This window comes from Lagenorhynchus albirostris, chromosome 15 (assembly GCF_949774975.1).
Source record: "Lagenorhynchus albirostris chromosome 15, mLagAlb1.1, whole genome shotgun sequence".
Classification (NCBI taxonomy): Eukaryota; Metazoa; Chordata; class Mammalia; order Artiodactyla; family Delphinidae; genus Lagenorhynchus; species Lagenorhynchus albirostris.
This window is the reverse complement of record NC_083109.1, coordinates 80,614,007-80,641,803: the sequence shown is the minus strand read 5'-3', so window position 1 is coordinate 80,641,803 and position 27,797 is coordinate 80,614,007. Positions and strand designations below refer to the sequence as shown.

General features: G+C 59.0%; 4 protein-coding genes across 4 annotated transcripts; all 4 read right to left on the bottom strand.

Annotated features, from left to right (window-relative positions):
• Positions 1-4,566: 4,566 nt before the first annotated feature.
• On the bottom strand, positions 4,567-6,392 carry NAT16 (N-acetyltransferase 16 (putative)). Its single transcript, XM_060124819.1, is given in 4 exon segments — positions 4,567-4,998; positions 5,001-5,141; positions 5,760-6,060; positions 6,388-6,392. Coding segments are annotated over 4 exon segments (879 nt in total).
• Positions 6,393-9,393: 3,001 nt separating this feature from the next.
• Positions 9,394-16,315, bottom strand: MOGAT3 (monoacylglycerol O-acyltransferase 3). Its single transcript, XM_060124818.1, is given in 11 exon segments — positions 9,394-9,688; positions 10,154-10,215; positions 13,652-13,860; positions 13,943-14,151; positions 14,683-14,728; positions 14,731-14,775; positions 14,778-14,856; positions 15,150-15,357; positions 15,645-15,720; positions 15,810-15,888; positions 16,250-16,315. Coding segments are annotated over 11 exon segments (1,374 nt in total).
• Positions 16,316-16,845: 530 nt separating this feature from the next.
• LOC132506296 (putative diacylglycerol O-acyltransferase 2-like protein DGAT2L7P) lies at positions 16,846-18,149 on the bottom strand. Its single transcript, XM_060124817.1, is given in 4 exon segments — positions 16,846-17,034; positions 17,296-17,454; positions 17,549-17,707; positions 17,882-18,149. Coding segments are annotated over 4 exon segments (774 nt in total). The 3' UTR covers position 16,846.
• A 2,016-nt stretch (positions 18,150-20,165) lies between these two features.
• PLOD3 (procollagen-lysine,2-oxoglutarate 5-dioxygenase 3) lies at positions 20,166-27,550 on the bottom strand. Its single transcript, XM_060122123.1, has 19 exons — positions 27,283-27,550; positions 26,829-26,920; positions 26,526-26,662; positions 26,254-26,417; positions 26,011-26,123; positions 25,776-25,839; positions 25,129-25,226; positions 24,765-24,866; positions 24,464-24,589; positions 24,146-24,267; positions 23,634-23,738; positions 23,395-23,520; positions 23,002-23,143; positions 22,811-22,924; positions 22,556-22,624; positions 21,970-22,074; positions 21,301-21,447; positions 20,944-21,069; positions 20,166-20,604 (listed from the first exon to the last, which is right to left on the bottom strand). The coding sequence occupies exons 1-19, from the start codon at positions 27,392-27,394 to the stop codon at positions 20,449-20,451; spliced, it is 2,220 nt and encodes a 739-aa protein (XP_059978106.1). The 5' UTR covers positions 27,395-27,550; the 3' UTR covers positions 20,166-20,448.
• Between the last annotated feature and the right edge of the window lie 247 nt (positions 27,551-27,797).

Here is a 27,797-nt window from a genome sequence, read left to right as displayed (position 1 = left end):
TATCCTCCCTGCCTGGTTACCGAGAGCAGTGGAATGGGGGGGGTCACGTTACCTTCCTGAGGAGGATGAATCAGAGAGAGATGGCTCAGACATCTGTTGGGGGGAGGGGAAGCCATCCAAGAGAGAAGGAAAGAGGGAGGGAGGGAGGCGAGGTGGGGGGGGCAGCCTGAGAGGCTGATGGGGCTAAGAGACCAAGTATGAGATGACGGAGATGGGCATCTAGAGAAATTGTTTGTGTTCCTGTGGGCTTGTATATGTGCACATGCATGTACATACGTGTGCATTGCGTTTGTGTGTGTCCTGAGATTAGTGAAACATAGGGGGAAAGAAAAAGAAATGGAAATGGGGGGACCAGTTGTGTATTTAATCAGCTAGAGAGTGGATGGGCATGGTAGTGTTCCAATTTAAATATGTAATTTTCTCTTCTAATCTGCGGAGCTGTGTTTTTGCCTGTTTCCAGGTGTCTCTGTAAGTGTGAGTGTGTGTGGGTCCTGATCCCTCTGAGTGCCTGTATACCTGTGCGGTTGGGAGTTTGAGTGCATCCAGTCTGGGTATCTGCTGGTGTCTGAAAATTGTGCCTGGCTTGGTGTGTCAATAATACGTGTGTCTTTGTGCACTTATCTGGGTCCTTCCATGTCACTTGATATATGTTACAGGTTATGTGGACTGCTATGTGCTTTTGATCTTTCCTGCCCCTCCCCCACTTACCTTCACCTCTAGATTTCTGTGCAGAAAAGCGTCAGTATCCTAGCCACTCATCTGCAGCCCCCAAGTTCAAGTCTTGCCCCGCGTTTTTTAGAGTGTTCCCTCATTCCTGCATTCTTCCCCAATGCTTTCCTCCTCCACTCCGCCCAGAAGTCCAGGGGAGCTTCTCAGAAATCGACATCCCAAGAGTCTCAGTCATTATGACAGGGGGGAGAGGGCAGTGAGATGGAAGCCGGGGCAACAGATTTGGTGATTCCACAATCTGGATTGTGTCTGCATGGACTCTGAATCTCTGGGTCTGTTTCTGCCTCTCTCTATCCCAGTTCCCTGCCTGGGTCAGCTCGTTCACACGTACCCCACCTCTCAAAAATGTGCTATGCCCTTCACACCTGGCTGCCTCTAGGGGCTTCTGGAAAAGAGCTGGACTGGGGACAGGTTCCTGGAGTTTGGGAGAGGAGGGAGATGGCAGGAAAGAAAGAGGAATGAGAGACAGAGCTGGGAAAGGCAAAGCTGAGAAGGGGACCAGGAGGGGATGCCTGGTGTTTGCTCTGAGATGTTTGTGTAAATCCGTCTCTTTATCTTTGTTTCTGAATCTCTCATACTCTCCAGGAGGGTGGTAAGAGAAGATGGGCTCCAACCAAGTAATGATCCAAGCTGAAGATTTGGAAAACCCAGGGAGGGGGTAGAGCACTGGGTCTTTTCCCTAAGAAGGTTTGGGGAAGGAAAAGAGGGCAGGGGCTTGGGGGTCCCCGCAGCTCACCTCCCCTCTCTTCCTCCCTTCCCCGCAACCGGTGACTCACCTCTGCAGCCTTTCAATGCGTCAGCTATGGGGGGGACAGGCAGGGAGGGGCACTTTATGAGAAAGGCAGGGGTCTCCACCTTGAATTGAAAGAAAGTGCTGAAGAACCCCGTGGAAATGACCCCATTAGAACACATCATTGCCTATCCCCTGCCCACCCCAGTTCAGGAGGGTGGGGAGTCCTGGGAAGGGGACTGGGAGAGAGCTACGGGCCACTGGTGGGTCTGGGAATGATGAGTAATAAAGGGGTGCTCACCCTGATTTTTAGTCCCAGGGTCCCATTCCTTCATACCCCCACCCACTCCTGGGTGGGGGAGGGGAGACCCAGCAAGCTGGGGGAGGGCAAAGCCGCAGAGATGAGTCACCAAGAAAGGAAAAGAGAAAGAGGGAAAGAGACAGAGATGAGGAGAGACACAGAGACAGCCACTGGAAAGACGGAGAAAGGAACACACACACACACACACACACACACCCCTGAAGGTGGTATCCACAAGCTAACAGGAGAAAGGAAATTTTGTACTTCCATAATCCTGAACCAGCCTCCTCCAGCATCCACCTGTCACACAAACACACAAACAACAGTATCATTCAGAGTTACACTGATATCCTGAGACACACCCACTTACACAAACACAATGTCACACCTAGTCCAGCAGAGTCACCTGTCCAGGCACATGCTGAAGATGTGACCAGTGTAATGGAGGTTCAGGTTGAGAGCCCTCGATTCCTTTTACACAGGATGGTGGGAGGGCATAAAAGCCCTAAAGGAATATAACTTCAAAAATCCAAGACTCACAGGCTATGCCTTGCATACGCGACGATACACACAGTCCCCTGCTTCCCCATCCACACGTACATAGTAACCTATCAAGCGCCTCCTCGTCAAGAAGCCACTTGGTGTACCTGATTCTGGGGTACGCCAGGCCAGTAGCCCCGAATATATCCCACCCAGACACCCCCTGATTCGTACACACATGTACAGAAACACAGACACACAAAGACGCCCATGGACACACTCACACGGACGGAAACCACCTTGCGCTGCCTTGCCCGCGTCCGCACACGTCCTGGCGCCCCCGCGTGGTACTTTTCGGGATCGCAGTCTCCGCCGCTTCGGAGCTCTGCTCCCGCGGGGCGGCGCCCAGGCTCCCTCCACCTCTTCCCCCTCCGTGCGGTGCCCACCCAGGAATGGGGAGAAAGCAAGGGCGCTGGCCGCGAGAGAGCCGAGAGCTGGGAGTTAGATGCCTGGATCGTGGGAATGAGGCAGGCTGGTTCTGGATGCCAAGGGGAACTTGCGAGAGAGCAAGAATTTGGAGCAGCGGCAGACTCCCAGGTCCAGGGGAAAGCGAGGCCGGGGGCTAGTCCAAGCGCCGTGCCGCTGCCCGCCTCGGTTCTGAGCAATCAATTCTTTCTGCCGCTTGGCTGGTGTGGGGGGTAGGGGCGCGCAACGGCCAGCAGCCCTCCCCAGCTCCCCTCCAGGAAGTCATTAGCCCCAGTGCCACAGGGCTTAGAGATCCTCTCTGATACAGGCTGCTGGGGAAGGGGGAGAGGACAATGCAGCTCATCCCTCCCCACCGAGAAGAAGTGAAACAGACACAGAAGGTGGGCCAAGGGCCCGTTTTATTGCAGTACAGCCATGGTTGAAGTGACAGGGAGGAGGGCAGCTTGGTTAGGTGCAGGAGGCAGCCAAGCAAGGCACAGCAGCGCAGCCGGAACGGGGGGGAAAGAAGGGAGCAGCGGCTGTCTGCTTTGTCCACCTTCTTCCACCTCCTGGCGCCCTCCTCTGTCCATGTCTTTGATTCCATCCCCCGCGAACCCTGTGCTCGCTGTCCATTGTCCAACAAGAAGTTCCAGCTACAGTGAGGTTCTGAGGTATGCTCTGGGCTGGGGACACCTGGTTTCTAGTCTCTGCCAGGCTACCAGCTATTGTGAGCCACTTGGAAGGCACTTGAGTCTGAGCCTCTCTCTCCTCCCTCTGCGGGAGACGTGAGGATCCCGTGTAGGAGACATCGCTGTGCAAATGCAGCTGTTACTACTTGCATTTAAATAGAAGACTGTCAAAGTCCACAAAAAGCATAAAGGAACAAGAGGATGGGAGGGGTGTCCAGAAATATCTGGAGGAGGGGGTTCCAGTCACGCTAGGAGGCAGCCTGGGTAGAAGCAGGAGACAGACTCGCACCAGGCTGAGCGACCTGCCCTCCACTACACCAGGCTCTCCACCCAGAACCCTCTGGTTCACGGGCCTGCTTCGGGTCCCTGGTTGGGGGCATAGGGAAGGGAGTCCGCAAAATAGCACCACTGTGCAAAGTTGGAGGAAACCCCAATCAGAGGAGGCAGCCTCAGAAAAGTGCATCACCAGAGCGTAAGCTGGGGCCAAATCGGGGTGGGGCATTATAAATCTATTTCCTTTACAGGTCCTTCTCCATATTACACACAGGGCGGGTGATGAAGAGACCATGGAGAAGGGGAATGGAGGGGCAGACAAATGGACAACGGAGAACTAAGAGAGGTCCAGGCACGGGAGACTGAGAGGACGGTGAGGAGAGGAGCAGAGGGCAAGCTCTGGGGGCCTGAGAAAGATCGGGAGCAAGAAAAGTAATACGTATTGGGCAACTGTACTCCTGGCCGGGTACTGCTCATTGCACACACTCTGCCAGCTTCCATCCACGACGGGGCAGAAGGGAGACGCCACAAAGGGCAGAGTACACTTCCAGGCTGGGGCACGGACAGGGAAAGGCTCCGAAGCTGTGAAGGAACCCATTCTTTGGCAGGGAAAGGGAACGGGTGGACAACAGAAGCGCGAGTGGCTTCCCCAAACCCGGCGGTTCAGATCAGGGTGTGGGCAACTGCGTTTGGGGGCGCTAGAGTCAAGATGGCAGGCAGAGATGTAAGGGGAAAAGGGAAGGGAAAGATGGACTGCGGGTAAGTGTAGGCGGCAGAGCCGACGGCCGAGGGCAGGGGGAGGGGCGGAGCTTGAAAACAGCAGGGGCGGGGCTTTGGGGGGATACGAGGAAGGAGGTGGGTCTAAAGTGCATCTTCTCTCCCCTCCGACTGGAGAGGCCTTAGATGTCGGCCTCCAGCAGGTATTGTTCCGTATAACCCTTGACCAGCTCGAGCCCCAAGCCAGCCTGGCAGAAATCAGCCAGCTGTAACCACAGCTGGGGCGCCAGGAAGGGCTGGCACATGACGTTGAGGTGGACGAGACGCGGGGCCTGGCGCTGCAGATGCCACAGAAGCTGGCTCTGAACCTGCGCACCTTCGCTGACGACGGTGTAGATGTTGACGTAGCGCCACGTGCCGTTGCCGCCAGGTGGGATGGGGAAGGGGCGCGTGCACAGCGTGAGCACGCGCGGGCGCGCGCGGCTGTTCACGCGCCACTCCAGGCCCTTGGCCGCCAGCAGGCTCAAGTTACTCTCGCTCGGCCGGTAGGGCTGCCAGTCCTGGATGATGGTCCCGCCCGGAAGCACGTCGCGCTGCACAGAGGGCGACAGCAGGGGAGGCGTGCCACGACGCCGCCAGCCTCCGACACGGCCTCCGTGGGCAGCGGCGAGAAGGTGCCGGAGGCCCGCAGAGCCCCCAGCCGCGCGCCCAGCCCCTCCAGCAGGGCCGACACGTTGAGCTGGACCAAAAGGATGCCCTGGGGGGGGGCACGAGTGATCGCGGGGCGGGCGGCGGGAGGGCTGCGAGCCCGGCTCCTCTTGGCACCGTCACTCCCACATTCACACCCACGGGCTCCCACCTGGGCCCCTCGAGGGCCGACCGTGCGGGGCCGGGTGAAGTGGGGTATGTGAGAGCATGCAGGAACCAGGGACAAGGCCTCCGAAAGCCTGGATCCCCAATGAGAGTGGAGATCAATGTGGAGTAGTCAGGGTCGTGGGGATGTGGACCCCAAGAGTGGAAGCGAGGGAAGCTGATCAGTCAGTAGGATGCGGGAGACGGAGGGGAAGGACAAAGGCTCAGATTAGGATGTTTGGGTCCCTGAAGAGAGGCGGGGACACTAAGTCGGGACGCCTGGGCTCCAGCCTCCTGGAGTAAGGATGGAGGATTTAAAGACGGGAAGTCGGGAGCTGTTTGACTTACCCTGGGCAAAAGGGCCTGGGTAAGGACTGGGAGTCCCAGGGCAGGGCTCATGGGCGCCCCCACTCGGCAGAGCCGGGAGCGAAGGAAAGCCGGCAACTGGCTGCATATAGGGTGACAACGCCCGGAGGCCCCTCGGGGACAGGCCCGCCCATCCGAGCTCCCTTGTCCTTCTCACCTGCTTGGTGATTAGGTGCTATTGCTTCAGCTCCCGGGACCCCAGCTGGTCGTCCCGGGTGAGTCGTGCCACCTTGATCCCCGGGTGCCTTCGCTTGACCAGCTGCGCGCAGAAGCGCTGCAGCAACCCAGCCACGCCCTTGCCGCACTCCCAGGGCGCCGCGAGCAGCCCTTCCACCAGAGCCGTCTCCCCAGCGTCGATCACGTGCATCGACCCCAGGGCGATCTGCGGGCCGAGGCCGTTAGGGGGCCCCCGCCCCGCCTTCGCCCCTGCCAGGGCTCTCCGTTCAAAGGGCTCGCCTCTTCCCACACGCTGAGCACTCCGTCGTCACCACCCCGGGCGCTGGGCCAGACCCGGGGCCTGCCCAGGGAGCTCTCCTCAGCACTTGGGTCTTGGATTCAAGAGCCCGCGGAAAGATCATTCGCGGGCGTCTCTTCCACCTCCTGAGATGCTCCAGACCCCTGAGCATCAGGTCCTTGCCCACTCGCCACGCCCCCTTTCTTTGGCTCCACTCCCAGGAGCCTGCTACTCCCAGCTTCCTCTTAGCTCCGCCCCGGAGCCCATCTCTTAGCTGCTCCTGCATTCAGGCCCTCTTGTGCGAGAGTTCAGTCTACTCAGGGGTCCAGACCCCATTCTAGCTGCTCCCAACCCCAGACTACCCCCTCTTGTCTGCTCCCCTCTTTCTGTGCTCGGAATTCTAAATTACAGAGGCTGCCAGGTTCCTCCGCTATTCCGAGTTCTACACATCCGCCACGCACCCTCACTGGCTGGGCCCCTGGAGCCACACGCCCTTCTCTCTCTCTTCTTTTCTTCTTTTTGGGAAATTTCTTCCTGTAATCCTTGCTTCATCTCCCACTCAGGCTACCCCTGCTCTTCCCATTCCTCAGAGTTTCCTTTTTGGGTCAATGGCCTGTGGATCTGGTACCCCTTTGGCATCCAGCTCTTCTTTTTCCCCTGCCCAGAGACAGGACGAAAGAGAAAGGCCCGTCCCCAAGTCCGGATGATTCCTCATTTCCAGCTCTCTCTCCTCCAGACCAACCAAATCAACCAATCAAATCCCCTCTTCTCTCTTTCAGCCAATTAGAATTGTCCACTCACATAACCTACATAAGCCTCAGTAACCAACATCCCAGGGGACACACATACCAGCTACTTTGAGGAGGGTGATTAGACTTTTTTTTTTTTACAAGAACATGACCTAGGTTTAGGAGATGGGACCAGCAGGGGCACCAAGGGGTGGGTTAGGGATCATTTCAGCTTCCATATCACAAACATGGCTTATGTAAGCACAGTGTGGTTCCAGTACAAACAAGCTTCCAAACCAGGGCTCCATCTCCCGCTTTCTTTTCCGTCTAATTCTTAGGCTTAAGGCTCTCCCAGGTAAGCTGGGGTGACGTTAAGACAGCTCAGGCCAGTATCATCAGAGGGCAGGGAGAAGCACAGGCTCTTAGAGGATCTTAGAGCCCCTGCTATGGCCACTAGGGACCGTCAGGTTCAACCCATTCCTTTCACAGAGAGGAAATCAATCAAGGCCCGAGATGGTTAAGATCTTGCCTAAGGTGAGTCAGCTTGGACAAAGCTGGACTAAAAGTTAAATCTTCCTGGATCTCAGGCCAGTGGGGAGATCTCCGACCCCAGCCTGAAGAGCAAGGATAGGCATGACTGGGTCCTTGGCAGGAGTCAAAGTTTCCAAGTGCTAAGGGTTAAGCTGACTCAGAAGCAGAGATGAGATTGCGGGAGGAACGCACACTGCCCTCTCCCCGCCGTCAATAATTTCTATGCCAAAAATGAGCTCAGTCAGATTACTTGCGCCAGGTTCTGGGGATGATGAGTCCCAGAGAGGAGCAGGTTAGCTTGTGGCTCCCATCTGGATCTCCAGACAATCTCATCAGCTGTTCATGGGTCCCTGGAACATACAAGCTGGTACTTCAGGGATATTCCAGCAATTCCCCACTGCCCCCATAAGGGGACAGAATGTGAGCAACTTGTAGACCGGAACACATCCTACTAGGTGCAGACATTAGGCTCCATTTTCCCTCTTACTTTCAAGATGGGGAGACTATTGCCAAAGAGTGTCTGCATCTCAGATAAAATGTGTGTAAGGGGAGGGGATTCCCAGGGTCACAGGAAAGAACGGGGAACTTGCTAATTCACCCTGCATCTTTTCTTCCCCGGCGCTCTACTCCTATTCCCTTTGGGGGAGATGCAAAAGTTCTAAGGTCCTTCAACCCTGGAGGAGGTGGGAGCTGGGAACAAAGCAGGTCAAGGGAAACAGGCCAAGTGAAAGCAGCCAGCTGGCCCCACAGCCCTTGCTCCACACTCTGATCCCTTCCCACCCTCCAGTGTGGCTCCTTGAATTCTAACTCCCATTAGGTGTCTAGGCAGAGACAGAGGCAGCCCTGTGCCCCTGGGCACTATGGGAAATGTAGTCCAAGCACCTCCTGGACCAAGCTCCAGGAAAGGGGGCAGCATTTCCTTATCATCCTTGTATCCTTTCTCTCAATCTCATAAATATGAATGATCCACTCTGGCGAGAGGATGATTGGAGTCGTCGCTGGGCATGCCGGGAGCCCATCCCCCACCCCATCTCTGTCCCACCAAACACACCTGAAATATTGATGGCCCTGAGGTCGCAGCTTCTCTGAGCTGGAACACGGAGCAGAGGAAGCAGAGAGAGGAGAGGCGGAGTCAAAGAGACCGCAGCTACACAAAGCGCCCAAAGAAGAGAGCGAAAAGGACTGGAACCGAGGCAGAAAGGAGACCAAGGCAACCTGGAGACGATGGGGGGTGGGGGAGAGGCACTGATACCAAGTCACAGACATGACACCTCGTGACACAGGGCACAGCAGATGCCAAACAAGTCCTAGCACGCGCCCCCTCCCCAAGGAGACCAGAAATAGAAAGCAGCTTGACACACCCCCTTCTCCCCGTGATGTGTGGTGGGGAAAGGGGTCACGGGGAGGAGAAAATCAGCAGAGGCTGGAAGAGAACAGAGACTTGAGAGCAGAGGCAGGGGAGACAAGATGAAGTGAGGCAGGGGCAGGGGATGAGGAAGATGGACCAACGAACTGGGGAGAGGGGGTGCCTCAGAGGGCCACCATCATGGAGAAGGGGCGGCTGTATTGGAGGGTGGTCCCCGGTCTTTTGGGGAAGCAGGCGGGAGGGAGATCCCGAAGGAAGCTGTGTACTAGGCAGGGGGCCCCCTGGGCACCAGTCCCACCAGACTGGGACAGTTGGGAGCCAAATGATGGCGGGAGGCGGAGGGAAAGCTCCTCTGAACACCTGGGCGAAGTCGGGTCTCAAGTTATCTGGGACGCGGGGCTGGGATGGGTTGGGCGGTAGAGGGCGCAGAGGCTCTCTTCCCCTGAGGGGCGTGGCTTTCTGCTGCCCCCATTCCGCGGGGGAGGAGCATGCCAGCCCCCCGCCCCCAGGCCTGGCTGCCCCCCTACCTCTCTCAAGCCAGGGCCAGGGACTGGCTGCTGGGAAGCCGATCGGGGCCGGCCGCGCAGACAGCGAACGGTACCTAGAGCGGGGTCACCTCGGAGCTCCGAGGGTCAAATTCCGATGACGCGCGGGGACCCGGCCGCCGCCGTCCGGTCCCGACTCGGAGTTCCGATGCGAAGGCCGGGTCTGCTCAGTCCTGCACGCGGGCTCGGGCGCCCAGAGCTTCGGGATTCGGGCGGTACGCGCGGTCGCTGCTCTGCTCGGGCTCGGCCGAGGGGAGGAAACCCCAGTGATGCAGAGGAAACGTGGCGCGGATCTGGAGCGGACTAGGTTGCCACCGGGGGCTGGCGGGCGCTGGGGGCAGGCGGTGGGGTGGCGGGGCGCCTGGGAAAGCGGAGTGGCCCCTGGGCGGCGAGGTGGGCGCTGCTGGGTGGCCTCTAGCCTTGCAGACGAGAATCCGCCCCTTGTCCCAGTGGGGGGCGGGACTGAGGGTGGGGAGGCGTCTTGAGCGTCGGTGGAGGGGCCTGATTGCTGGCTTAGTTATGGCCCCATGCCCGCAGCATCTCTATGTTGAGTCCGGGAATACCCCCCACGCCCAGTCCCCCTTCTCCGGGAGCCACGCCCCTACCTCCCGCAACGTCAGCCCCATTCTCTGACCTCCGGCTGCTAGACAAGTAACAGCGGCTGGAAAAGGGACGCGGACCCCAACACCCTGGGGACCTGGTCGGAGAAACTGATAGAGGAAATTGGAAACCCATGAAGATCAGGAAGGGTAGAGACACCAAGTGGCAGAAGCCAAGAGCTGAAAGGAGCAGAGCAAGGCCAAGACGGGTCAGCCGGGCCACCACTCCCCCGGGGTCGCCGAGCAGCCTCACGCCCCCCTCCCAGCCCTCCGCACTGGCAGGCTCAGCTCCACTCAGCCACGAACATCTCAGCCGCGGGCATCTCACCTGCCATCAGGCAGCAAGGCCCCCGCGGGGCCGCACGCAGAGAGAAAGACTTCAATGTACACCTGGGGACACCCGAGTACAAGAACACAGACCTCTGTGCACACGGCTGGGCACCCCGTGCTAACCCGGTGGGTGGACGAAGGGGGGGAGGGAGAGCGCAGTGCAGACACGGAACCGGAGTGGCTGCAGCTCTGCTGTTGACTCTGGACAAGCTGGTGACCCAGGCTCTTAACTTCTGGGAGCTCCCCACCCCATAAAGTGAGACAAAAACACCTGCAGTTCTACCTGCAAGGAACCAGGAAAGGGATGGATGTGAACGTCCTTTAAAACCTGTAAAGTGCTGCGGAGGATGGGACACCACCCCCTTGTCTCCACTCTCCTTCCTGCCCAGCTCCCATACACCCCGCTTCCCACAGAAGTTGACCTCTAACCTACCTCATCCCAGTTTTACACTTTCCAAGGTAATCACTCCATAACCTGGTAATCCCACTGGCTGTGCTAATGTGAAAAGATGGAGGATCGTGTTCCTGGACTTCCACACACAAAGCCACCCTGAGAGTTAAAGGGATCAGTCATCTCTTGACTTCAAGGCCAATAGGCCAATAAATAAGTCACTCAACCTTTTTTTAAAAATAAGACTTCCCCCCGTTTCTGATTTTTTGAAACTGCTAACACACTGTGCATCTCACAAAGCTGCAGTCAAGGTGGAATACATTCCTATGGGAAAGGACCTCCGAAAGTTAAAGGTGCTGGAGGAAAAAGTCACTAGTGGCCGAAAGGAGATGCGATCACACCCTAATTCCTTCTCTTTCACCAGAAGACTCCCCTCTGCCACCAGAAACGCTTGGATTGGTCCAACATTCACCCACCTCTAGTTTCCTCAACCAATCAGAATTGAAAGTTTCCCAAAGTTCCAGTTTTTTCATGTCCAAGCTATAGGTGGTGTTGCATTCTTCCCCCAAAGGCTCAAATATGGTTGTCTTACTGACATTTTATCGAATATTGATGTTTGACCTAAATCCAATCATTTATTAGAGGTTACAAAACGGCGATATTCTTAATCTGTCATTCTGGGGTTTTCCCCCCCCTAGCTGGAATATGCCTATAAAAGGAAACTTGTTCTCTTCTACTATGATTACCCTTAGAGGTAGTTTGTTGAAGGAAAGACCGGATAAATGCTTACATTTTCCCCTTTATTTGTTAACTGTTCAAATAATGTCGTGTTTCCTCAGCATCTTTCAGTGGTGATCAATTATTACTTTCAGACCGTCATGAACCCATTGATTTTAAACAGGCTTAATGTGCTGCAATCCAATGCTGTTATGGCCCTTATGAATGTTGAAGCTAGCCAACTTTTTTGATAAATTGATGTTTTAAAGCGACACAGAGGATCGCGCTAGATCTTCAGGAAGCACTACGCGGATGCGGAGCAGAGGATGCCCTGGACCAGCCTGACACGTTGTCTGGTCAAGGGAAGTGCGTCTTAGAAATTCCCCTCTGGGGACTTTCCTGGCGCTCCAGTGGTTAAAACTCCGCGTTTCCAATGCCGGGGCCGGGCAGCTGCTTCGATCCCTGGTCTGGGAATTAAGATCCCACATGCCACGGGGTGAGGCAAGAAAAAAAAAATCCCCTCCAGATGACAAAGAAGGGCAGGGTCCCTCCTGCGCAAGGGGAAGCCTGAGCAAAGCCCAAAGCTGAGAAACAGCCTGCTTGGCAAGAACAAGCAATTCTGGGTTGCACCCATCCTGTAGGTAGGGGCTGGCCAGCCAGGGGAGGGCTTTAAACAGGAGAGTGACAGATTGGCCTTGTGAGTAGAGGTTGCCCTCTGGTGGCCACATGAACAATGGCAGGGAAGGAAGAAGGCCTGCCAGGAGGCAGTGAGCTGTGCCCCTAAGGCATATATTCATATATTTGTAAGTTAGACTCTTCCAGATAGGAGGAGAAACCACACAGTGTTGGGGGTTATTATCCAGATACACGGCAGGAGAAATGGGACAGGTAACCTTGACGGCTCTGTACTGTGGAGTCCAGAGCTCTTGAAACTACAATAGATCCTTTAGGCAGTTTAGTGACCCATCTTCTCTCTGTGCACGTGGCACCGGCCCCCAAAGAGAAGATCCCAGAGCACATGTTTGTCACCGCCCAACCTGGAACATTCTTTGTCTAATTTGCACAAAGACCACGTCTCGGTGGATACAGCACCCAGGCAAAAGCAGACAGCACTTTTCTGTGTCTGGTACCCTGTGTGTCTACAGGGTAGGGCTCTGTTTGCGGGGTGCCTCCAATGCTGTGCTGAGGAGTTCACACCTTCTGACAATGAGGATCCGGTCCCAGTGAACAGGAGGAATGGCATGATGAAAACAGTGTTTTAGGGAGAGCATCTTGCCAGCGTGAGAAGGTGTTAGATGGGAGATGAGAGGCAAGACCCCTCCTCTCTGAGGAACGGTCCCAGAGGAAGTCCACGGGAGGGATGGGGGCCTGGAGTAAGAGAAGAAGCTAAGAAGACAGGAAGAAGAAGACAGGAGGCCAGGAAGTGTGACTGGGGTTCTGGAAAGTGGGGAGAGAGGAAGGCGGTGAGGGTGATTCTGGCATCCCTAGCATGTTACCGGGGAATGATAACGTCTGGTGGCAGCGGGCAGTGCAGGATATTAAGCTCCTCGGATACGCAGATGCTATGTTTTGTCTACAGATGGGTTGGCTTTTCAGGGCTGCAAGGACTAGCAGTAGGGGAGGACCCACTGGGGCTGGAGCTCTGGAAGAATGACCAGAAATAGGTCTGTAGAAGAGCCCACATTAGGGTCTGCATGGGTGGCAGGTGAGTGGGGATAGCCCCGGGCGCAGGGCTGAAGTCTGACCCAGTGGGATTCTCACTGTCTGGGGCTGGAGCTTCCGAAACAGCTGTAATGATGCTCTAATGGACCCTAACCTCCTCCAGCCTGCTGGGTCGACTCCTCTACCCATTCAAAAGGCTCATCCCCAGCCCAGCCCATCCAAGTGCTGACCGCTCTCTTCTTTCTCTGAAAATGCTTCCAGATGTTTCCTCCTGGCCCCATCCTGGGTGAGTGGGCACCCACCCAGCAGAGAAATCCAAGGGTAGAGATGGGTGGGAGGACGATGGCTGACAGTTCTTCTCAATCCATACACAAGGATACCAGTGCAGCCGTCCCATGAGCCTGAGTACATCTCATTCACTTCCCAGGACAACCCCGTGTATGTTCAGTGGATGAAAAATCAAGCCGTGCCCTTGTGATCTGTGCACTTCTCTGTGTTGTATTTCAATAAAAATTAGAAACCCTGCAACTCTGAAGTAGGTAGCCCCGTGTTATAAGGAGGAAACTGAGGTTTGAAAAGCTTACGTGACTTGGATAAGGCTACGGTCAGTTGCTGGTGGAGCCGAGAATCCGATGGTGGGCATCCGATTCTATGAAGTAGTGGTGTGAGAGAACTACCTTTTATCGGTACAGTAGTATGGCAGTAGGTGGGGGGGTCTCAGGGCACTGGGATCGGGGGCTGGTGGGGCTGGTGAGTGTGGGGGGAGGGGTAAGGCCGGGGCCAGATGAAGGTGGGGCGAGTGGAAGCTGGGACACCGCAGCTTTCCTTGTGCTCATCAAACAGCTGCTCCAGAGCCTTCACGTAGAGCATGTGAGAGTGGTCAACCTGTTCCTCGGTGGGCCCGAGACACTGGGGCACCGGGATGGGGCAGCCCACTGAGGGGAGAGGGGAGACACAGGTGACGTGCTGCTTATGAAGCTGATGGCAGCCTTCTCCCCTGGAGACGGGCACACTCACCCACAGTGGTCATGGGCCTGGAGAAGGGCACCAGGCCCCAGGAGTTGGCTGAGAAGAGACCACAGCCCCAGAAGACGCAAGGAGAAAAGCCCAGGAGCTTCTTGAAGCCCAGCATCTTCTAGCACAGATGCTGCCACAAGTCTGGGGCAAAAGCCTTAACTCTGAAGATATCATTCTCCCCAAAGGAGTACACGGGCACCAGAGAAGTGCTGGAAAGGGGCGGCAAGAGAGAAGACGGGTGGTCAGATCAGTGTCTCAAGGAGTGCCCCATAACCTCCCTCGCATGATTCCACTTCCCAAGGCCATTTGAAGCAAATGACAGTGGCTACAAAAGAGATCTGAAAGAGGGATTTACATTTCTTGAGGAAAGACTGTGCAACATGGTGGCCAGGTAGGTATTAACCCTATTTCACAAGTAAGGAAGCGTGCAAGCATTTGCCTTTGAGAGGGTGTCATAAAAGAATCTGAACCAAGGGCGTCTGAGCCCCGGGGTCCTGTGACTTGCACTGTGATCCTGTCTCTCTCCGCCTGGGAGGAAGCCTGGGGAACTGGCACCGGTGCTTGGCACAGAGGAAACACTCAAGGGGCAAGAGCGCCCTCTAGGTGTGGTCACAGTGTAAGCTCTGGGGACACACAGGCCCACCTACAGGGGTGCGGGTGTGTAGGGACAGACAGTGTGGATCCCCAGACGCACTGTGGCTTCTGAGCATTCAGGGCAGCACCCCTGGGCACCCACTCACCCGTGCCTCAGTGCCAGGTGGACAAAGCCTTTCCGATTCTGGACAGGAGGCAGTGCTCCCCTGGGATGGCATACAGGGACTCGTGGGCCCCCTAACCAGGACGACCACAGCCTGCCCGACGTGAAGCTGCGACAGAATAAAATCCAGGCTCTGGCTGTTCACGGAACATCCTCCCGCAGGTACGAGGAGGTGTGGGAACAGTCACCACCCCGTCCTTGGCTCCACCCCTTAGCCTAGGAAGGGTGAGCCCCCCATCCCTTTCCTTCCAAGCTCCCCTACCCCTGTGCCCATGTCAGTGTGCCCTGCAGCACCTCTCCCAGCAAGGATGCAGGACGCTTGCTCCAAAGCCATTCACCGACGCCCACTGTGAGCCTGGCCAATGTTCAAGCCAGGTCCCTGGGCGGAATGGTGGGTGGGGGTCACTGTGGGGGGGGTGGCTGCCTCCTCCCCTTAGCTCAAGACTCAGCAAAGGCTAGAAGGTAGCCTCGGTAGACTGGGAAATAGAGGAGGCCATTCAGCATGGCCGTCAAGGGCAGAAGCCTGGGGAACTGCTGGGAGAAGCTGGAGCTCTCAGTGGAGAAGTTACAGAGGATTCCCATGGCCATGATCCCATGTGGGTGAGCGACCAGCAGGTAGTTCCGGTCAGGGGGCAGCTCTACCGTTTTCACCAGTTTTGGGGGCAGTGGGCAGGAGGAGGGGAAGAAAGCATAGACAGCAGGCTACCTGCTGAACAGAATTCCCTCCACACTAACAGACTTAACTTAGGGTTAGAGTTCAAGGTCCTCCGATGGGGTCAAGGGCACAAGGGGCCCCCTCTGGTACACCATCCCACCCCTCCCCCATTGCCTGAACTTAGGCAGCTGGGGGGCTCAGACTCCAGCATAGGGAGGGGTGAGTAGGGGGGGTACATAGGGGAAAGGGAGGAACCAGAGCATCTCCTTGGAGGGTGGCCTGTTGCCTTAATGGGAAAATAATCCCTTAGGTGCTTCCAAACAGTCCAGTTCCTCATCCACTCAGAACGCCTTCCTCCTTGGGCAGACAGATGAGGGTGGGAGAGTTCCTGGAGTCACCATTTATCACCTCTCACTACTTGGCTCCTTGTTTAGTGCTCACCTGGGGGCCGGGGTGTGTGTCCCGGTCCAGGAAGAACCACACCAAGCAGAGAACAGAGAAATACCAGAGCGACGTGAAGAGGAGGAAGAGAAGAAGGGAACAGAAGGAGCCTGGGGGAAACATGGGAAAGAAAAATGAACTATAGCTTTTGAAACTCCAGTGGCTCCTCCCCTCCACCCTCACCAATGAGATCACTGGCCATCTCCCAGCTGGACCTCTGGCCCCTCCCCCTTCCCTTGACCCTCGGACATCCTGGCAGGTGGGGCTCCAGCCTTTCTCCCCCCACCCTCCCACTTGCCTCCTTCCCCAGTGGACCCCGGGCACCACTCACCCGTGAAGAGGCAAGTGCGCACGTGGCAGTAGGCGCTCAGTATAGTAGGCGCGCAGTATAGCAGGCGCTCAGTATAGCAGGCGCTCAGTATAGCAGGCCCTCAGTATAGCAGGAGCTCAGTACTTCTAGCCGCCGCTTCTTCAGGGTTTTCATACTGCGGGAGGGCGGCGGGGCTGTGGAGACTCCCATTCGCTCCCCTTCTGCCAGCAGGGCTCCAGGACCCGGAGGACAAACGATGAAGATTTCGGTACGAGCCGGGGAAGCCTTTCTCGTCCGAGTGGCCACGCCCCTGGGGCCTCCCGGAGTTGCTTGTAGAGGGCTGTGTGGATGGGGAGACCTTGGGATCCGGAGCGCCACAGGTCTTCACACACTGACCTTTGAACTCCATACGGTAGGTCTGGGCTGGCCGCTGGGCGGGGCTGGGAGCCGGGGTAGGGGCCGTGCGCTGGAGGTCCACCCCCGCGTGCATTAGGAATCGTTGTGGGGAGCGGTCGCAGAAGAAGCCGGAGAGCCCACCGACTGGGTCCCAGCCGAGACTCTTTGATCTCGAGTGCGGCCGGCAGATCCTGGACGTGCGCCCCGGGTGTGTTTGCGGGTCTCCGGGAGTGTCTGGTCCCCTCCGAGGCCCGGCCAGGCGCGCGAACTTGCCCCGCCAAGTACAAACACACACACACACACCGCAGGTCTGTACCCGCCTTTAATTTCAGTCCTCACCCGCAGTCACCGAGGGCACCGGTGGGGGCCGGCGGCGCGTCTAGATGGGGGGAGGTGCCTGTCGGCGGGGACGCCAGAGCGCGCCATGTGCTCTTTCAACAGCTGCTTGAGCCGCTCCAAGTAGACCTCGTGCTGCGCGTCTACCTGCGCCCGGCTGGGCCGCGGGGTTCACTGCGCCGGGATCGGGGCCCCCACTGTGGGCGGAACAGGAGGCCAGAGGGATGGTCGCTAGCAGCCGCCCGCGGGTCACCTTCTCGCTCGCCGCGATTAACTGGGACAGAGTTCAGGGCTGGCGCGGTTGCCAAAGGCAGCCTGGAGGCGTGGCCGGAATCCAGGATTTCACGCCCCAACCGGGGGGACCTTCACCTCCGGCGCGGGGAGGGTGCAGGGGCCTTCAGCCCGGGAGAAGCAGGTGGGCGGGCCGGATAGCGGAGCGGGTAGAGGCCGGGGCTCGCCGACGGTGTGGATGGGCGTACGGAAGGGCAGGAGGAGGGCCCGGGGGCCGTGGAACAGCGGCAGGGCCACTCTCAGCAGTGGCTGCAGCGCTTCCTGTGTCCTTCGCACCCATGAGCCCGGCGGGTTCGGAAACTGCTGGATGAGCTAGTTCTCTCCGAAAGAGAAGACTGGCACCAGGGAGGCCCTGGGGGAGCAACTGACTCCGGACCCCGCCCGGCGCGCGCTGCGCTCCCTCCCGGGCAGCGCTGTCCTCTTCCAGTGCCAACTTGACAACTCTCTTCTGATTCCGGATTCGCAAGCTCAGCGCTCCGGGCTTTGCCTCCCACGCCCCCAGGGGCCCTCCCACGGCCAGGAGGCCCCCGGGCAGGGACAAGAGATAGGAGGCGCTGGCCTTGTCCGAGGGCACTGATCCTGCGAGAGAGGGCGGAGGCTGGGGGACCTGACGCCTGATTCTTCCAGAAAAGAGGGCGCAGGGCTCTGGGAAGGTAAGTAGAGGTGGGACCAAGTGCCCGCATGCGGGAGGAGGAGGGCAGTTAGGAGGTGACAGCAGGGACTGGGGCTCCTGAAACGCAGCGCTCTCCTCACCAGCACACATGACGTAGTCCCGGAAGACAGGGAGCTGGAACCAACAGGGCAGCGTGAGCAGGTGGGGCTGGAGGTGAGGGAAGAGGTGGGAGAAGCCAGTGGCCTCTGTGCAGAAGTTGCTGCAGGCCCCGCTGACCAGGACCCCGTGAGGGTGGAAGCCAAAGAGGTAGTTCCAGGAGGGACCTGGATCTGCGGTTTTAACCAGCTGGGGGACACCCCACTGGGGAGCTGACACTGGACTTCGGGGGTGAAGGTCCCGAGAGTCCATTCTGAAGCCCTGCTCCCAGCCAGCGCACCGTTCCCGAGCGCCTTGCCGAGATGGGGAGGTGGTCACGGATATGTCTCCGGATGGCCCAGTTGTGGACCCAGGCAGAGCAGCGGCCCCCTGCCCCAGGTGTGTTTCTATCTCCATGGAGTCAGACCAGGTCGAGGACCGCTAGGATCCAGGCCCGGCCCAGGAATACAGGAGCAAGGCAGCCAGGCACACCTGGGCGGGAGGTGGTGGCGGTGCGTGGGGGGTTGTGGGGACTCAGGATCCAGAGGTTCGAGTCCCAGGCACACCTGGGCGGGAGGTGGTGGCGGTGCGTGGGGGGTTGTGGGGACTCAGGATCCAGAGGTTCGAGTCCCAGGCACACCTGGGCGGGAGGTGGTGGCGGTGCGTGGGGGGTTGTGGGGACTCAGGATCCAGAGGTTCGAGTCCCAGGTCCCCCGTTTTCCCCCTTCCCTGTTCCATGGTTTCAGGTGCATCTGTCCAATCTACGTCTTTCTCCCTCTCTCCACCCCACAGACCCCTGCCCTGCCTCCCTCCCTCCCGTACTGGAATGGGGAAGCAGAGTGCCAGGCGCAGGGTTCCTCAGGTCTTCAGGGACTCAGTGAGCCCCCTAAAAGGGGAAGACCCATTGCAGGACGGCAAACACTTGGAGGCCCCAGAAGAGGTGGCTGGAGGAGGATGCAGAGGGGAGTCACCCAGGAGCCACCACGGCCGTGAAGCGTACCTTCTTTGACCCAACCCACTGGTCCTGACCCCTGGCCTGGATTCTGCCCTCGCTTCCGCCCCCGCTGCTGACCTGCACATTGGAGCACTGTGAACCCCGGCATGGAAGGGTTAACCACTATTTGGGCTCACAGGGCTGTGACCAGTAGGACCAAAAGGAAAGACCAGGGCTGTGGCTTGGAGCCTGGGGGTGAGGAAGGTGTTTAACTGTGTGGAAGTCAGGACCGGCTCCCTGTGAGGAGCAAGGTTGGGAGAGGTCTGGGCCAGCAGGGGTTGCCATGTGTGTGTACCCTGAAGAGCAGAGCTCCCCATTTGTCACCCGGACCTGGCGCCTAAACGGTAGGTGACCTGCAGGAGGATACATTCCCTAAGGAGTAGCTTAGGCCTCTGTGGGGAGACCTCCAGAGGGAAGGGTTTTATGGGAGAGGCTACGGATTGGGGAACCCCTCCAAAAGAGAGCCCACTGGTCTGTGGGCACACCCTCCAGTGGGCTGGGGCCAGTCATCACTGTGACCGTGGCCCTGTTTAACATTGACCAGAGGCCTGCAGAGCCAGCACTTTTTCCAGGTCAGGGAACGTCACTTGTTTTGGGGTTTTTTTGGCTGCACCTTGCCTTGTGGGATCTTAGTTCCCTCACCAGGGATGGAACCCATGGTCCCTGCAGTGCAAGCCAGGAGTCCTAACCACTGGACCACTAGAAGTTCCTGTAAAAAAAAAAAAAAGTCCCAGTCTTGTCTTTTGCAAGGCTGCATCCCATCCCCCCTCTTCCAGGAAGCTTTCCTGGGCTGACCCTTAGGATTCCCCTCTCCTGATTCCACCTAACAGCTTAGATGCAAGAAGCCACAGTAAGGTTCCAGCCTGTCTTCCCTCAAAGAACACACGCCCCCAGGGGGACTTACTTCCCCAGCAATGTCCCTGGAGCTTAGCTTAGGGCTGTGCCACCCCACACGTCATGCACTGGAGAAGATGCCATCAGGTGAGGAGAGAATCAGGGAGGAGAGCTTGGGGGCTTTGCAGGGGTGGGGATGGGGGGTTCTCACCTCCGCCCAACAAGGGAAGTCCTTCTTTCGGTCTGGCCCTCCTCACGTCCTCCCCCAGCTCTGGCAATGACAGGGAGTTAGACATGGGAGCCAGGGAAGCTTCCAGGCTCCCGCTCTGCTCTAAAATCATGTTTCTGCCTTTTCTTCTTCTCTGTTCATTTCCTCTGGAAGACCCCGGGTCTCCCCTCTACACTGGGTGGCGGGAGGGATACGGGGTCCACAGGTAGGTGAAAGAATAAATGGACAAGAATTACAAATCCTCTTTTATTGAGAGGAAGACTGAAAAACAATAATTTATCACGTGGTGAACACCCAGAAGCCCTCTCCCTGGGAACTCTTGGGGGCTGAGGGGTGGAGCAAGGGGGCTCCCTGAGCTTCCTGAGGGCCGCGTGGTGGGGAGCGAGGTGACACATTCAGTCCCAGGCACACGGAACATACACCCAGGAGGCGAGAAGCCAGACAGACCCCCTCCGAGGAGGAGGGGGGCACAGGAAGGCACAATGGCAGGGAAGCTTGGGCAGAGTGGTGGAGCGTCAGGGGTCCACAAAGGACACCATGATGTAGCGAGTGCCCCGAGTGGTGGGCAGCCCCTCGTGGTAGTGGGTGAGGCGGCCAGGGTGCAGGAGCCCCCAGCCCTTCCGGGGGGACGACACCACGCAGTCGTAGCGCAGGAAGCGGCAGCCACCTCCCTGGGAAGACGAGAAGGGGCAGGAGTGCAGAGTGAGCGAAGTGGGGACTGGGCGGCGGGCTGACAGAGCGGGGAGAGCCCGACCGGGGGAATCAGGGAGGGAGGACACAGGAGGTTTGGGCATCAGCAGATGGGAGACCCAGGAGAAAGGGTGAGGCTGCCAGCCCGGAAGGGTCCAGAGGATACCCACGAAGTCACTGAGAAATATAGAGAAGGCAGACAAGGGGGCGGGAGGTGACCGAGGGGTGTGTGCAGGGATGGTGAGGGGGCGGGACACAGGGTCCTGCGTGTGGGGAGGGGCCCTGGGGGCGCCCCGAAGTGGAGGGCGGTAGGGACTTACCTCGTAATCCAGGCCCTTGTGGTTGAGGGCGACGTTGAGGGTGAAGGTGGATGAGTCGTGATGTGGCCGCAGAGACGGCTGCTCATCTGGCCGGTAGCGGACCACGAAGTTCATCACCGCCCGGGTCTGTGACAGGGACACGGGGGAGAGGCTGGAGGGATGGCCATCAGGTCCGGGGGAGGGGAGGCGTTCTCACTGGTACCTGCGGGCTGCCTCCCCCAGGGCTGCCCTCCTGTAGGATCTCGTTTTATGGGGCCCCAAACACCACGGGGGCCAAAAAGGCATCATGTGGAGACGTCCAACCGGGACGGGGTGTGGGAAGGTGGAGGTGCAGGGGTGGCGAGTGCAGCGGCCCACCTTGGTGTGGTAGCCGGGGAACAGGCTCTCGGTCATGGGCCCCACGTACGTCCTCAGCAGCTGCAGCCACTGGTCCTCATAGCCCACCTGCTTCATGTGGATGTCCACGGTGGGCACGTTCTCGTAGCCTCCAGCCAGCCTTGAGTCCTGTGGGCAGCGGGCACTGAGCCGGCAGGGCAGTGCCAGCCCCCCCTCCTCCTGCTCCCAGGCCTTACAGCCTGTATTCCCTCCGTCTGGAAGTCTCGACCACTTCTTAGCTTGACTCACTCCTCCTGTCCTCTAAGTGTCAGCTAAGATGTCACCTCTTCTGTGAAGCCCCTTGGTCCCCCCACGTCTGGGTCAAGGGTCCCTCCTGAGACCCCTGCAGCACCCGGGCTGCCCATCACAGCCTTTAGAAGCTGGGTTGCTGCTGCTGCTGACAGCAGGTGAGACCCAGGAGGGCAGAGCTCGACCTGCACCACCCAGGTCAGGGGCTGGCGTCTAGGACCCACCCCGTAAATATTACTTGAACGAATGGATGAGTGAATGAATACAGCTGTGCCTCCTGTGGGCCCCTCCCCCTTGGGGACCCCTCTTTGCTCCCACTCTCTGGATTCCATTTTCCCTCAATCAGGGAAGTTTCACCTCCCTCCTCCTGGGGCCCCCCTCCCCCCTGCCCCAGCCCCTCACCTCATGCCGGCCTCCTGACCACTGGCCGTAATGCTCCGTTTCTTCCACCAGCTCATCGCACATTTGCTCAGACAGCAGAGGGAACCAGTACACGTCCGGGCAGGGCTGCGGACGGGCAGGACAGGGCGAGAACAGCAGGGCTGCGTCATGCTCGGGGAGCGGACAGGCAGCCAAAGGAAGGGAGAGAAAGCAGGGAGCAGAAAGGGAAGCCAGGAGATGAGAGAATCTGCAGGAATGGGGATCTGAGTGTGGGGATGGGCCAGGAGGCGCTGGGCCAGAGAAGGTGGGAGCAGTGCTGAAAACATGGCGCAAATGTCACGGGGGTCCTGGAGCCCCGGGTTCTAAGATAGTGGTTTTCAAATTCATCTTAAAAAGTATCATTTCACCCATACACCAATATACCCAACAGACAAGAGAGGACCACCTGATTAATGCCAGGATGGGGGCTGCAGGCCTATCTGCTCCGCCTTTGCCCTCAATGCCTGAGCAGAAAACCCTGAGGCACCACTAATCCAGGCGGTGGACCAGGGGGTGGACCCAGGGGGTGGTGGCCATGCGATGGCTCGGGGTCCTGAGTGGGGCTCACCTGTTCCACGAGTCCCTCCCCTTCCAGGGCCCGGCTGTAGTTCTCGTGAATGTACTGCTCCTTCCAGTCCTGGGGGATGGGGGGAGGTGCACCTTGACCCGGGCCCTCTTCATTCCATCTGCTCCCGCCCAGGAAGCCCCCTCCCCAGGCAACAGGAGAGCCTGCACAGCGCGCATGGGCGTGCGGTAGGCCTGGGGCATCCTCCTTTAGTGAAGGAAGGGAAACTGCCTCCTGAGCGCGGGGCTGCCTACTCACCAGGGGGTTGTCGAAGATCTGCCAGAGGTCAGGGTGCAGGTGGTCCGTGTCATACCGGGAAGTGGCCAGGAGGCGCCCAAACTCGTGCTGATTGCTGAGGTGGAGAAAGATGCCCTGGCGTGGGGGGAGGGTGTGAGAAGGGTGACAGGGAGCAAGGGCCTTGCCCCGCCTCGAGCCCCAGGCCCACTCACCTTATCCCGCAGGCTCTTGCAGAAGGCCATGTCTGGGTCCGTGTCGCTGCCCGAGAACACCTCCCTCTGGGGCAGCTCCGTCCTCAGGGTCTCCCCGCGGATCACATAGGCCTGGGATATGTAGGGCACGTTCCACACGCCCCTGGAGGCACCCACACCGGTCAGCTAGGTGGGCGAGCCCCACAGTCCTGCCCTGTTCCTCCCAGGGGCCCCTTCCCTCGAGGGCTGTGAGCTGCTAGGTCCCGCTGGCTTCCCCTGTCAAGTCTCTCATGCCCCCTGCACGGTCAGTCCCTGCCCACAGCCCCCCCGGACCCCCGAGACTGGGGCTGTGCGGCAGGATGCAGGGGTCTCCGAGGGCCCAGGCCAGGGCAGGGGAGGGGCTTCAGGACTCACACTCGCTTCCGCTGCACCAGCTCTACGTAATCCTCGGAGCGCGCGTAGTACTCATCGGGGCTCAGGGCTCCCCAGAAATTGGACCACAGCTTCCCGTGGCGGGACAGCATGGGCGCTATCACCTTCCTGTGGACGAGCAGAGGTGAGGGCCGGGCGGAGTTGTGCCCCACGCCCAGGGGAGGAGTGGGGGGTTCCCTGGGGACTATCTGGGGGCCCTCTGGCTGAACCAGGTGAGTGACCTGTTCTCTTCAATGAGGATGCGCAGGGTCTGCGGGTTGCTGATGACCGCGTCTGCGTCCAGGCTGAAGTAGAATTCACACTTGGGGTCCTGCCGACAAATGTCCCTGGAGGTGACAGACCAACAGACAGATGAGCTGAAACGGGAGCAGGTGCGGGGGGAGAGGGAACTGTAGAGAGGGTGGAACTCCCCCTACCCGCTGAGGAGAAGAGGAGGAAAGTGGGTAGAAGCATCAGCAAGAGGACAGGAGGGAGAGAAAGACTGGGGGGGAGGGGGAGGGCGGGAAAGGGGGGGCCGAGGCCTCTGTGCCTCCTCCCCCAGGACCTCCAGATTCTTCCATCTGTGCGGGGCAAGGGAGGGACAGCACACATAGTGGCTGGAAGTGCGCCACTGTGGAGGCCGAGGAGAGGCTGGATGGGGAACGGAGAGGGAAGGGGGCTTGCAGCGGGTGGCAGCCCCTCCCCCCCTGCTTTCACCACCGCCCCCCCCACACCCGCCCCGCGGCTCACTCACATGGCCATGTCCCTGGCCTCGCCTGGCGTCAGGCCCTCCTCGGGCCCCACCAGCTTCACAGCTGAGAAGTGGTCCTGCAGCTGGGGCCAGGAGTCAGCAATGTGGGGCTCGTGGTACACCTCCTGGAGATGGCGGGGGGAGAAGGGGGAGATGCGGAGACTGAGAGGGCAGAAACGATGGTGCCTGAGGGACAGGAGCGGGGAAGGAGGTGAGCAGAAAGGGTGCAGGAAGGAGTCTGGGATATAAGGAGTGCGAGTTCTGATGAGGGCAGGGGCGGGGTCCCTTGGGAGGGAGAGGCTGTCAGTTGGGGTGTCTCACGTTGTTGTGCAGGAAGAGGGTGACCCTGTCGGATGGATAGTCCAGGAGCAGCAGCCGCTGGAGGAAGCGGGGCAGGAATGGGGTAGGTTGTTCCACAAACACTGCCAGAAGCACCCGGGGGGGAGTCTGGAAGATACAACGTGATGGGGCTCAGAGGAAAGCCCGCCAGCCTGTCCTCCACAACCCTGGCAGGTTTGCGGGTCTCCAGGGGCTTTGCCCCCACCCACTGCTGCCTGGAATGCCCTCCCTGCACCTCCTGCTTCCAAGCGCTCTCCCACCCACGCTGGCACCCCCTCCTCACCTGCCCCCCCGGGAGTGGCCTCCGGTCCTGGTCACAGAACCCACAGCCTCCCTCAGGAGTCCAGCCATTGGGGACGTAGTTTCCCAGGTAATTCAGCTGCAGCTGTTGGGAGAGACGGTGAGAGGCTGAGGCTGACGAGTCCGGGGCCAGAGGTGAGGGAGGTGGGCAGACAGGGAGGGGACAGGGCAGGATGGGGAGCGGTGGCCGCTGAGAAACCCTCCCAGCACCTGTGCTTCTGGGGCTGGGGAGGACTCACTACTTGGAAGGGCTGGAGGAACCTGGGGGCGGGGGCGAGGTCTGGGGCAGGGGCTGTGCGGGCAGGACTGACTGGGGCTGGGGCTGAGGGTATAAGCAACCTGGGCACCTTAGTGGGGCCGTTCCCATGGACCACAACAGGAAGTGTGTCATAGGCCACGTTCCGGATACGCACGCGATTCCGACCAAACTTTAAGACCACCTCATCTGGGGAAGAAAGGCCAGGCTTCAGACTCCCTTTCCCCCAAAGCTGCCAAACAGCATGTGCTTCTAAATATGGGGGGCAGGGGCTGCCCAGCTTCTCTAGAGGATGAAGGACTGTGACCCGTGGGGCGGGGATGGGACACCTTCTCTCTGAGGGCACTGACCAGGCTGCTGTCACCCTGGGGCACCCCACCACTTACTACCTGTGTGACCTGGGCAAGTCACTGGCCCCTCAAAGAGGCAGTTTCCCCATCTGTAACAGGTGGATAACCACAGACCTGCCCTTTGTAGAATTGTTGTGTTAAATGAAATTACAGAAGTAAAGCCCTGGCCCAGAGCCCTGCCACGTAGTATGTCAAACAGACATTAGGTACGACCACTGCTGCTTCTGTTACTATTAGCACAGCGCAACTAACTCTATCAGCCATTCGGACGTTTGATGAAGTTAACATCGAGGTGAGTTGAAGATCACCCCAGTTCTACCAGGAGCCTCTCCCACATTCAGGACCCCCAGCAGCCTCCCATCACCCCTTCGGATTGCCTCTTCCTCACCTAAAGCCCCGTTGAGGTTCTGAAAGATCTGCGATTTATGATCCAGATTAAGGCTGAGTTTCTCCTGGATGGGATGAGATGGGGCAGGTAATTAAAGAGGCGGTGGGACACCATTTCCCACTCTTTTCTCTTTACGTCTTTCAGGAAGCCTCTTTACCCCTTCCCTCCCATTCAGCCTGAGAGGCCTGCCACCTCCAGAGCTTCAAGTCGGGCCCCCTCTTCTGCCCCTCCCTACCCTCAGTCCTGGGTCCAGGTAGAGCCGAGTGTAGAACAGCTGATCGTCATCGTCATCTTTGTACTTCCACTGGCGGACGATTTGGTGGATAGCGGGGGCGAAGCCAATGAATCCTGGGTGGGGGGAGGGGAGGTGCTGACTCCAAGATTCCCAGGGTCCCAGGACCTGTCCCCACTCCCTCTCCAGCCCTCAGGCACCTGGAACACTCCATGCCCCACCACTTTTGGACACTCTGCCACTCACCACCAGAGTTGAGGAAGCGCTTCCCCGTGCCCACCTCAGGGTACTGCTCCGCCAGCCCCCACTCGGGCCAGCAGAAGGCCTCTGCAGAGAAGAGCAGGCGGCTGCCACTCTGGACAAACTTCTTCAGCAGCTCCGAGGGGCTGCCAGCCAGAATGACATCGTAGCTGGGGGAGGAAGGGGAGGATGAGCAGGACAGCCACTAGGAACCTCAGTCTCCTCACCCCCTCTTTCTGTCCACCCCTCTTCTTTCTCCCCAGCCCCAGCCCCTTTACCTGTCCACAAACATGATGACCATATCCCCCCTGTCTGCGTATTTCTCCATTTCCTTCTTCAGCCACCTGACCTTCTGTCCTCCACCAACCGTTCGGGCTACATCGCCCCCTCGCCATTCCTGTCCCAGGCCCAGGGTCTGTGGAGGAGACCCAGAATGCCAGGGAGGGGCTCAGGCGGCCAGGCGGTCCCACCGCCCTGACCAGGCTCACCGTGGGGTCCCAGGCATCCAGCCCTCAGCCCACTCCTAGGCTAGACCCCACCCGCACCCCTTCTAGAGGCCATGAGGGTGTTCCTCTCCTCACCCGCACAGTGTAGTTGAAAAACTCCGCTGACCGCAGGAAACGCCGGTATCCTTCTGTCTCGCCTGTGGCCACGGTGATCACCAGCAGCTTCTCTGTCACCAGCCAGGAATTGACACTCAGGACCCACTCGCCCAGCTCGCTGCCCGGCGCGCTCCACTCACCGCAGGCCCCCTTCCCCTCCCTCTGACTCTGCTCCGGTTCCTCCCCTCTTTTCCACATTCCCTCTTAAACTCTTCCCACCCAGGGAAACTTGACCCCAGTGAAAGCGGGATGGGAGTAACACCCAGAAACTCAGGATCAGTTCCCATGGGGAGGGTGGAAACAGTTCAGAGCGAGGAGTGGGCGAGGGGCCGTGTGATTCGGCCCTAGAGAGCCCGCTGGGCGTGGGAGAGGCCCGCCTCGACCCTCTCCCCAGGGTCAGCCTGGCGTCACTCGCCCCTCCCCGGGTTCTCACCTGGGTTGACAGGGTCGCTGCCCCGGGGACGATTTGAAGCCGAGGCCTCAGGAGGCGGCGACAGCAGTAGCAGCAGTAGCAGCAGGAGCCGGAGTCCCGGGCCCGAGGCCATGACGGGGAGCTGGCCGAGGGGCACACAGGCCCGCACCGGGCTCTGGCTGTGCGCCTGGACCCGAACTCCGGAGAGAGGCTCTGGGAAAAAGGATGGGGGCTGCTGTGCGGCCCGTAGCTAGGAGGAGCCGGCTTGGGGCTCCGCCCTGGGGGAAAAAAAAGCGTACCCGGAGGTTACAGAAAACTCGAGATGCCGGGCCTTAGACAAGGCGAGGATTGTCCCGGGCGGTGGGCAGAACTGAACGAGCGGGAGGAGGCGCCCAGCCCGGAGGCGGGGTAGGGGCGGGGACTAGGGCTGGCGATCCCGAGCCGAGGTCTTTTAGAGCCAGCCCGGCCCACAGCGCCTAACACTTCAGGAAAGTGAAACGCGGAGAGGGGAAGTGACCCCTTGCGGGTCCGGCGGG

Coding starts and splice junctions, on each gene's coding strand:
- PLOD3 (XM_060122123.1), bottom strand. CDS start 27,394: ATGGCCTCGGGCCCGGGACTCCGGCTCCTGCTGCTACTGCTGCTACTG. Junction 24,268..24,463: donor CCCTCTTCCTGCACAACAAC/GTGAGACACCCC, acceptor CGCCATCTCCAG/GAGGTGTACCACGAGCCCCA. Junction 22,075..22,555: donor GGGAGGGACTCGTGGAACAG/GTGAGCCCCACT, acceptor GCCCGTCCGCAG/CCCTGCCCGGACGTGTACTG.